The sequence below is a fragment of the Glycine soja genome, chromosome 8, assembly GCF_004193775.1.
Source record: "Glycine soja cultivar W05 chromosome 8, ASM419377v2, whole genome shotgun sequence".
NCBI lineage: Eukaryota > Viridiplantae > Streptophyta > Magnoliopsida > Fabales > Fabaceae > Glycine > Glycine soja.
This window is the reverse complement of record NC_041009.1, coordinates 43,413,370-43,424,862: the sequence shown is the minus strand read 5'-3', so window position 1 is coordinate 43,424,862 and position 11,493 is coordinate 43,413,370. Positions and strand designations below refer to the sequence as shown.

General features: G+C 29.7%; 1 protein-coding gene across 1 annotated transcript; it reads left to right on the top strand.

The window, feature by feature from the left end:
- The first annotated feature begins 5,550 nt into the window (after positions 1–5,550).
- LOC114423379 (spermidine hydroxycinnamoyl transferase-like) lies at positions 5,551–7,202 on the top strand. The gene has a single exon (XM_028390124.1). The coding sequence runs from the start codon at positions 5,587–5,589 to the stop codon at positions 6,955–6,957; it is 1,371 nt and encodes a 456-aa protein (XP_028245925.1). The 5' UTR covers positions 5,551–5,586; the 3' UTR covers positions 6,958–7,202.
- Positions 7,203–11,493: the final 4,291 nt, after the last annotated feature.

Genomic DNA, 11,493 nt, shown 5'->3' with positions numbered 1-11,493 from the left:
GTATGTGGATTAGCTAGCATGAAATGAGTTCCTTTATGTTCTATACAAATATGTATTTTCTAAATTCTTTATTCAATAACCAAATACTTTATGTCAACCAAAAAAAAAATACTTAGTTGAATCCTTAACAAGACTGCTAAGATATTGTCTCAATAAACACCTGATGGCTACTTAATGTTGGCGACAACAGGCAAGTCAGTTACAATAATTTATCAATCATAAATTCTAGTATGTCTCGTAGCAAAATATTAACTCCACCAACATGGTCAAATGTAAATCCTTATGTGGAGTGATTGCTATTAATATATTATGAAATAATCGAAGTCATAATATCCAATGATCTCTAAACTTCTAGACTTTCGATATGAAAACATGTAGTTCCTTGTTCTCTTCAATTAATGCATAATGCACTTTATTACTTTCTAATGTTGCATACCAAGATTACTCATATATTACCTTAGGACTCCCACAAAAACAATTTCAAACTCTAAATTTTATACATGTAGATTTGGGATTCACATAATATGAGTAATTTAAACCATAGTAGTAACAACAACAACAATTAAAGAAGAGAACAATAAACATATGTAATTCACAAATAATCTTTATGGTAAATTTCAAGACCCAAACAAGATATCTAACGCACCATTAATCCTCAATCTTTGGATTGAAAAATACTAATTACAAGTGGTATTCTCAACGCATTGATCAAACATTGATGATAAGTCCCGTCAAACAAAGGTTGTCTTTGGACATTCCATTGTTCACATGAAAATCTTATATGATGATTATTCTGGTCAAATAAAGATTATCTTTGAACATTTCATTATTCACATGAAAGATCACACTATTTATAATCATCACATGTTTACCATTGCAAGCATGTAATTATTCTGTCAAATTGTGTCTTCCTTTGGGCTGAGCACACTTCACATGAATAATTCCATGCAACATCCATGTAAATTCAATCAAATTAACTTACGCAACAGAAGTTACTTTGACAACATGTTATTTCAATCAATTTAACCAAAAAATATAAGACAATTTAATATAATAAATGGAAGATTTTAAAATTACACAAATTAACCAAAAGAATCCTTTGAAGATACTTGTTAACTCGTTGACAAGTTTACCAAATTGTCACAAGTAGTAAAGTACTCGAAAGTCCGAGTGTCGAATCCACAGGGGGATTCTATCTGTACTTAGATTAATACAAACTCAATTTAAAAGCAATAGATAAAGAACTTAAAATAAAGATAAGAAAATATAGTAGATAAGATAAAGATTTAAAGATCAAAATAGAAGAAAAAAAAGAGATTTAGATTAAAAGATTATAAAGATAGAAGGTAAAGAAAATAAGAAAATAAAAGTAAAAAAATAAAATAAAAGATTAAGATAAAAATAAGATAAGATAAGATAAGATAAAAATAGAAGATAAAAGAAATAAAATCAGTGATAATGTTGGGACTTGGCCTGCCTTGTTTGCCTAGGATGTATGAGTTTATGATTTTTCTTTATCAATTTAGGTGATTCTATTCTACCCACATCTATTCAATTACTTGCTCCTGATTCCTCAGGATGACAAACCTATTTTATTTATTTATCTTCCAAATTCCTTTGCAAAGACTCAACAAATAAAATGCATGAAGGATGAATTCTAGATGTTTGCAAGAATGCATGGGCATAAAATAATCATTCTATGTCTAGCAATAACTTTCTTATGAAATCCTTTCTTTTTGTTCTATTAGAAGTTACCATCTTCCGAGTGTCTAACCCCTAAAACTAATGCATGCATATTTTTTCTAAATCTTATTTAGAAGTTACCTTCTTCCGAGCGTCTAACCCCTAACCGAATATAAAGATGAATATTGCATGAAAATATAAATAGAAAAGATAATAAGAAAGAAAACACCTGTTTGCATTGATAAATATGAAGTGTACAATACATCTTTTAGCTTTTTAGGCATGTTAGGCCCTAACTAGGGATTTAGCCACTTATGGCCATTGAGGAATGGGGTATAAGAACTGATGGGATAAGAGGGATGAAAGAAAGAAAGGGCGTAAACGAAACCCCTACTAGAGGGGATTCTGTGGTGTGTTTTCCTGCTTGGTTTGACTCCCTCTTTATGGTTGTTGTAGTGGACTTGGGTCTGATGTTAAAAATTTTCCTTTTTGATATTTTTGATATCTCTTGGATTTGTTTTGCTTTTAATCATATCTTCCCTGAAATTTTGGATATTTTCTCGATTTTTTTCTCTTTTAATCTCTTATTTTCATATCTGCAAGCCATAAATGAGAAAAATATCAAATCTTAATATTTAAGCCAAAGATAACTACTAAATAAATATTTTTAAAGATATTTTTATAATCAAAATAACTCATATTTAGCAGTTATCAATACTGGAGAAAAGGTTTCTTTATAGTCGATGTCTTTCTTCCGAGCAAAGCCTTTAGTAACTGGACGAGCCTTATATCTCTCGATATTACCCTTTGAATCCTTCTTGGTTTTAAATATCCATTTACAACCAATAGGTTTCACACCTTCAGGCAACTCGACTAGATCTTAAACTTCATTGTCATTTATAGACTTCATCTCATCCTTCATGGTGTTAATCCATTTTTGAGAGTTGGAATTGCGCATAGCTTGACTGAAGTTGATTTGGATCATCCTCTATTAAACCAACGTCATCCTCATGTTCTTGGAGAAATATAATATAATCATTTGAGATTGCACTTCTCCTCTCTTTAATCGATCTCCTTGATGACACTTCTTGAGGTTGTTGAGGTTGCTCTAAAGGTATTTGAGAGAGAACCTCATTGTTATCTTGTTCTGGAACAATGTCAATAGTTTGAACATTGTCTTTTATTGCTGGAGTTGTGTCTTGAACACTAATAGGTACGAGGACTTGATTATTGTAAATAACAAGTTTTTCCTCAAAGACAACATTCATTATGTTCTCTTCCTTCTCAAACTTAACTTCCTCAAGAAATCTCACATTTCCCGTCTCGAAAAAGGATCTTAAGGTGGGATTGTAAAATTTATAGCCCCAAGAACGTTCAGCATAGCCAACAAAATAGCAACTAATTGTTCTTGAGTCCATCTTTCTTTCATATGGTCTACAAGGCTTGGCCTCAGCTGGACAACGCCAAATGTGCAAATGTTTAATGTTTGGCCTATTACCAGTTCAAAGTTCATAATGAGTTTTATTAACTTCTTTACTTGACACCCATAATCATGCATTATGTTTTAAATCTATTAGAATTCTCATTATCTCCTAATGGGTCAACTTGATTTCCGCTCATTAAGCCTATATCAATGGGCTCACTTAAATATATCACTTTATATTAAATTCATTTAAATATAAATAATTAATATAAATATAATAATATAATATGTAGTTTATATTGATTAATTATGATTTATAAAATTCCTAAAAGCTAAGCACAACGATCATTAATTTCTTATTTCTTGTTGCACACTCCTCATTCATCACTTTCTGTGGCCGTTGCTTAATTTAAAGAAAAGATAACAATCGTTTGCAAAGAGAAGGTGAGACACACTCGGTGCACTCCCCGCAATACGGACTCGATCCGTGCAAATGTCCCTGTGTTATTTTTTCACACAAACTTACTAGAAATAACCAATATATACTTAAACATAAATATGCTATTATTATTTACACAAGCATATAATTTTGTTATTCACAGTACAAATTCAGGAAGATTCGGATTGATTTATACTGTGATTTTTCAAAAAAACAATTCAAAACAAGTTAAGAGGTTAGATCCCTAACCCGATTTCTTAACTATTTTTTTCTTTATGTTTTTGTGTTTTTTTAAGGAAAAAATATTTTTTTAAAAGATAATAAAATTAGATAATATAAACAAAGACAAATTAATTTTAAGTAATATTTTAGCATGTGTATTTATACAAAGTAATAATTTATCTTATATGATTAAAATTATAATACATAAATATTTTTATTATAAAATTGTGTTATAATAAAAGTTTGAGATAAAAGTTATAAAAAGTTTATAAAACCACATAATAACAAACACGTATTAAAGCATGCTTTTTGACTTGAAAAAAAAAGAGTTTTTAACAATCATATGCTTGGATAATTAACTCAACAAAACAAAGAATAAAAAAAATAACAAGTGCTGTAAAAAAACAGAAGAGGAGTGAATGAAAAATATATCAAATTCAAGATTAAAAAATAAAAACGATGCATTCACTTTATGAGACTGAACTGAACACATAGAGGTCCCACTAAATTTAATTTTTGACATCTCAACTTCATCAGCTATTTTTAATGCAATCAGTATGTATGAGGAGAAATTATTAAAGTGAATCATAGGGTCCATCAAGTTATTTATGATTTCAATTAATAATCATGACATATAAATAATTTAATATTTTAAATTGATTAAAAATTATTTAAATTAAAAAATAATACAATTAATTCATATTAAATAACTACTAAATATATTTTTAATTTAACAAATATATTTTTAATTATTTATGTATTACATAATTGATCAATATCATAAATAAATAAATAAATAACGTCATGAACCACTTACCAATGTATTCCATAAGGAGACATGATTGAGAAAGGATGGCTGAACCAAAACAGCAATCTAATGCAATCAGGACAAGGAGGGAGCCAGACTTTCACAGTACAAAAAGTTAAAGTTATTTAATAAATATACATGTATCAAGTTTTATATCAAATATTTATAATTATATATTTTAAAATATTACTTGCATTAGTAATGCATCAACATAATAGAAAAAATATTTATAGAAATTAAAGACAAAAACAACATTTTTGAAGACCCAATAGTACAAATATCAATTATCAATTTTTAATAAAAATGAATATTTACTTTAATCATAATATTTTTAAGAAAAAGGTTCTATTATTTATGTTAAAAAATTAGAAGAAGAACAATATGTGATTTGTTTTTCCAAAGTTTACGTAGCAATGCTTTTGGACTCATATTTGCGTCTAGAAACACGTTGGAGTCTCACAATTACAATATCTAATTTAAAAAGCGAAGGCAAAACGAGAAAAAAAAAAATGCAAAGAACTGATAAGAAGAAAAATTATTAGTTGATGTGTCTGAAAACACAAATGATTAATCACTTAATCTCTTAGCATATAGTAATTAATACTCAGCTTGGTTTGTTGCTTAGGGGAAAGAAGATGCGCTGATGGAAAATTTTGATTTGGCATGCTACTTGATGGGTTCTATGATTGCAGATGAATAATGCAATATTAAGGGATAGTGCCTCTGATGTCAGTAGTGCTATTTTTCAAATTCGAAGATTATGGTAGATCTAGTTTAAGTATAAGAGACCATGTTCATCTGGTTTATCATTCCATAATTGGTGCTCAAACCCTATGGAGTGTGTCTCATGGACTCTATCTGAAGCTCTTTTCTATATGCAATCTTTAATAATAATAATAATGATAATAATAATAATAATAATGGATGATAAATAGAAAAATAAATATATTCAATTATTTAAAGAGCTCTAAACCTCAAGTACATTCAAGCCTTCTTCATTCAAAAAAAAAAATGGTAACCATTGTGGGTTCTTACAATGTCACTCCAAATCAACCAACTCCAAAGGATCCTTTATGGCTATCCAATAGTGACCTAATCGGGTTCCAAGGTTATGTACCCACTCTTTACGTTTACAAAGCAAAACCCAATTATAGCAACAACATAATTGAGAGGTTGAGAAACTCTCTTAGCAAGCTTTTGGTGTACTACTATCCTGTTGCTGGCAGATTGAGCTTGACAAAAAGTGGTCGAATGGAAGTGGATTGTAACGCTAAGGGAGTGACATTGATTGAAGCAGAAACCACAAACACATTTGCTGATTATGGAGACTTTACTACACCTTCAGAGTCCACAGATGAACTTGTTCCAAAAATTGATTCTACTCAACCTATAGAGGAGACTCCAATACTGGTAGTGCAATTAACAAGGTTCCGTGGTGGTGATGAAGGCCTTGCCGTTGGATTTGGTATGTTTCATTCTTTGACTGATGCAACCGGCATCATTCACTTCATGAACAGATGGGCAAAGCTGGCTAGAGGGGAAGAACTAAACCCTAATGAAATTCCGTTTCTCGATCGAACAATACTCCAATTATTTTCATCATCATCGCAACACGTGGATCAACCGGAGTGGAAGCCTATAACACAAGCACAAGGAGTAGAGCAAAAGCAAAGAAGTTGTTCTTTGTTAAAACTCACATCAAGCCAAGTGGAGAGGCTAAAGAAGAAGACTAATGATGAAAGTCCAAAAGAATTAGGGGTAAGACCTTATAGCAGATTTGAAGCTATTGCTGCTCATATATGGAGATGTGCATCTAAGGCTCGTGCTGAATATTCAAATTCAAATCACCCAACTATAGTTCGGTTTAGTGTTAATATTCGTAATAGGTTATTGACTCCACCTATCCCTGAGAGTTATTTTGGGAATGCTTTGGCAAGAACAACGACACCTAAATGCTATGAGGGAGATATCATATCGAACCCTTTAAGTTTTGCTGCTCAAAAGTTAAGGGAAGCAGTAAATCCGATTACGGGTGAGTATATAAAGTCACAATTAAGTGTTGGTTTAGGGCAAGAGCAATTGGATCACATAAGGGCTTTTTTCATGAGACAAGAACACGGTATGAAAACACCCTATATTGCTGGGGAACATAACAACGTTATTCTCCTTACAAGCTTGATGACCATGCCAGTGTATGAAGCAGATTTTGGTTGGGGAAAGCCTATGCAATTTGGTTTACCACGTGGGTCTCTAGATGATAGGGTAGGAATTCTTCCAAGCCCAGATGGAGATGGTGTTGTTGTCAACGTGTTTTTCCAGGAAGCAATTCTGCAGCGTTTCAAAAAGTTGTTCTACGAGGATGTGTATATATCCTCATTGTAGCAGATACATATGCAGATTATTTGTTGTTGTGTTTTTTAATATTTCAAAGCCTGTTGTTAATCTCCTTGTCTTTAGGAGTTTGATAATGTTCAAAAAATAAATAAACAAACTAAGTGATGTTTGACTGTGGCTTGACTAGAAAACATGATCTTAGAGCTAGCTAGCTGGTGATGAATTATTGTTTTTCAGGTCTTAACATGTACGTTTTTTAATTCAATGAAATGTAATATCTCTCTCTTCTTTCACATTATTTCTACCATTCCCTGTTGTAAGGTATCTTTTCTTCCTTCAAAATCGTCTTGTCTTTTTCTGCTGCAAAGTTATATAAACAACATATCCACATATTATTTATAACTGTCCTGAGCTTGCTCTTTGGTAAATAAATTTACATGCGATGAATAAAGTTCCTATTTTCATTACATGTAAGTGATTTACTTTCTTTTATTTTAAAAATGATTAACCGTAGTCGATCACCCCGGTTTATCACCCACTTTAGATGCATGATATAATGTTAATTAATTAATATTAGGAGAGGAATAAAGATATTTAAGCACCCCAAAGGATTGTAGCCACCCATAGAGAGACAGGGAAGAGAAGAGAGTTAAATGATCGGTGGTGATGTAATGTGATAAGAAAAGAGACAGGAGGGACGACAAATAATTGGTAATATTATTAGATTTTTTTTTTGTTAGAAATTGAAGATGTATAAATACTAAAAAATTTACAACAATTCACGTATAATATTTAATTAACTGAGTTGAGTTAGACTTACGATAGTGGGTTCTGTTATTCATACAACAATTCACGTATAATATTCAGGTCTTATTTGTCTTTTGCAGCAGAGTGGAATGCAGTTGCATGTATGGAAGTGGAGGTGCATAATTAGTAGCCATCGGAATATTAAGGTTAAGATTATACATGTGGAGGGGCAGAGTTATGGTTTTGAGTTCTTTAATTGTGGGATTAGGCTCTATTGTGATGGACATTCTGTATCATTAATTCGTGGGTGTGGCAAAAACACTGCTGTCATGACTTTGAGCCAAGCAAGGGAAGAGCAGTTTCTTCAAGTGCTTTTGGGGAGCATAGTTTTTAAAGGAATTAATTAGTTGATATATATATATATATATATATATATATATATATATATATATATATATATATATATATATATATATATATATATATAATTTTCGAGAAGATATTTTAATAAATTTTTAATTTTTTTATTAACTTATTTTACTGTTTAGTAAATAATTTCTTAATAATTTTTTTAGTTTTTGAAATGTTATTGTAAGTAGCTTTAAACTTCTTATATTTTTTTTTTATTTTTTATCATTAATATATTTATTTAAATTTTTTATTTTTTAAAAATAAATCATAATTTTATTATTTTTTATTTTATATATTTTTTACTTATTTAAATAACTAATTTTATTAAATATTAATAATTTAATAAATTAGTTTTTTCACTTTCAACTGTCAATTAATTTTTTTTATTTTTTTAGGTAGGAGCTAACTTTTTAATCAGTTTTCCTGATGATAATCATATCTAATTATGGATTTTGGATTCGGCTGAAAACTCACAATATTAAAGTTCTGTTCGTTCTTGATAAACAAAAAATATATAGTTTGGACCACAAACCTTCCATCCTATTAAACTAAATTAATTTCTTTTGCATGCAAAAAATTTACCTTCTAGTTCAAATAATAAAATAAGTGAGCGTGTTCCTCGAGTACGAACCATGACAGTACCTCGAGCTTCTCACAATCCCTCATTTTTAGGCAAACAGTACCTCGAGCTTCTCACAATCCCTCATTTTTAGGCCAATTTATTAAAGGGAGTTAGTTTTAAGAGAGTGTCTTTTTAAATAATTTGTCACGAGTGTCTGTTTTTTATGGATACCACCATTGATGTTGACGAAAAGTACCATTGATGTTGACGAAAAGTTTAGTGTCGCCATTGCAGCTTATATGAAGGGTGTCACTCGTGCTACTCGTGCTAATGACCAGACACATCCACGACCTTGTGTCGTCAGTGACTCCAGCCAGACACACAGCAAACATTTACCAACAAAAACCATTTTAATTTCTACATACGTGCAGCAACATAGGACAAAATACTTATTTTGAAAATTATAAAAATAATAATAATAATTTAGGTATAAAATAAAAAAACATATTTATTATTAGTGTTTCATTGATAATATGTCTTTATCATTTTTTATTTTCTTAATAAAATTAACAATAATAAAGATATGAAAAGTAGAAGTTTTTTTAGGTGGCCTTAACAATTAATTTGGCCAATGCCTGAGCCTGCGTGAGTACTGAGTATATACTTATATAATAAACATATAGAATTTATTATGTATATTTCACTTTTATACGAGTTTCGGTCCGTCCAAAACTAAGGAATGAATTAAAATATGATTAATTTAATCTTCTAGCGTTTCCTGAAAAATTATCACAAGAGATTCACAGTTTGAATAAAAAGAAATTGATTTCTTAAATTCCAATTAAAACATAATAATTAACGGAAACTTTTCTTCACTTACAAAATCGAATGCATATGACAATGTTTATTTATTTATTTATTATAACTGGTGTGAAGGAAGCATAAGATCCTTTGGCGAGGAGTGTTTTTAATGATTCCACGAATAAACAATAATTTCTAAGGTCACCCTATTCTCTCGCTGGAGCTACTGGCGGCACAACAGATGTGTCTCGGCATGGGCGGCACTTGCAAAGTAAATGAGAAGATGGGCGTTGGCAGAAGTATGTCACTAGCAGGTGGCATTTCATTTTAAATTATGTTTAGACTTTCGTATTTGTATACAAGTATAACGTGGCAGCCTGCAGATTTTCTGAAAATTCTTAGGCTATAGAGTACTCAGTACTCACGCAGGCTCCCAGGCATTGGCCAAATTAATTGTTAAGGCCTCCTAAAAAAACTTCTATTTTTCATATCTTTATTATTGTTAATTTTATTAAGAAAACAAAAAATGGTAAAGACATATTATCAATGAAACACTAATAATAAATATGTTTTTTATTTTATACCTAAATTATTATTATTATTTTTATAATTTTCAAAATAAGTATTTTGTCATTTTAGTTTGTTTTAATAATGTTGCTGCAGGTACGTAGAAATTAAAAGGGTTTTTGTTGATAAATGTTTGCTGTGTGTCTCATTAGAGCCATGGGCGACACAAGGCCGTGGATGTGTCTCGCAAGTAGCATGGGCGATATCCTCCACATAAGCTTCTATCTCGTCATCTTCAATGACAGCACCAAGCTTTCTAGTCATTTAATGGAAATAACAAATAATAGAACAAAATAAGATTCTTTAGTTATATATGTAAAAAAAAATGGTTTATTTATAAGAATACATATTCCATTCTATATCAAAACAAAATATAAAAATTTGGAATAGATTCTATGAAATCTCAAAAAATCCCGCTATTCAATTATTCATTAAACATATGAATATTAGTGCATATTATTTTATCGATTAGATTAAATAGATTATCTATATATATAGATAGATATTTATTTGAATTGCTTCATTCCGTATAGCAGATTCCACGTTACAGCACCTACCAGCACATTATCCTATTCATTTTTTACGATAACAGCACGGGTCGTACACTCACAAAAGGACAGGTCCCTAAAAATAAGCTAAAATGCCATTTTAATTCATTATGTTTTCATCCTAAAATTCTCATTTTAATTTTTTTAAATAAATCTTAAAAACAAACCAATTTCGTCCGTGAAAATTTTCAATTTTTTAAAAATGTGAAGAAAATTAAAACAAAAATAAATAAAAATAACTAGTAGGTTCATATTATTTTTTATTTCTATCCTCTTTTGTTTCTCTTTATCAAAAACACTCAAGATTATCAAACTTGAGAGTTTACGTAGACTCGTGAGAGTTTTATAAATTCGACTCCTGAATTTAACTCATAGACTAGTAAAAGTTTATTTCATATAAAAATAATAACAAAATATCTATAAATAACATACTAATTAAACATTTCAACAATATAAAAAAATAAAACAATAAATCATAAAGTTCAGAATATTTAAATAATCAAGTTTAGTAATAATACATCACTAGGTAGATCATTCTCATCGAGATTTTGATGTTATTAGAGAACAAGAGTTTAATATTATTAAATGTGAGAATTTTGTATTTGAGAATAGCACGCTAAATGAATGTATGTTGAATGCTAAATAGATAGAAAAAATAATAAAAAATGACTTACATTTTAGACTAATTTTTTTAACTTGTTAACCCGTTGCCTCGGTGGTAAACTCACCGAATTTACTTAGAGTTTACAGAATTTGTCAAGAATCCACTAAAAAAAGAGTTTTGCAAAAGATAAGTGAACTCGTAAACTAATAAGAATTAATAAGTTAATTCGATAATTTGATAATCATGAAAACATCTTTTTTATTTCTCACACTGTTTCTCCTTCTTCAGACATAAGATAAAGAAAATTTTCTTTTATTTATGTAACTGTTAATTACATTGTGCAA

Excerpts from the sequence above, each read along its gene's own strand:
- LOC114423379 (XM_028390124.1), top strand. The coding sequence starts at position 5,587 with ATGGTAACCATTGTGGGTTCTTACAATGTCACTCCAAATCAACCAACT.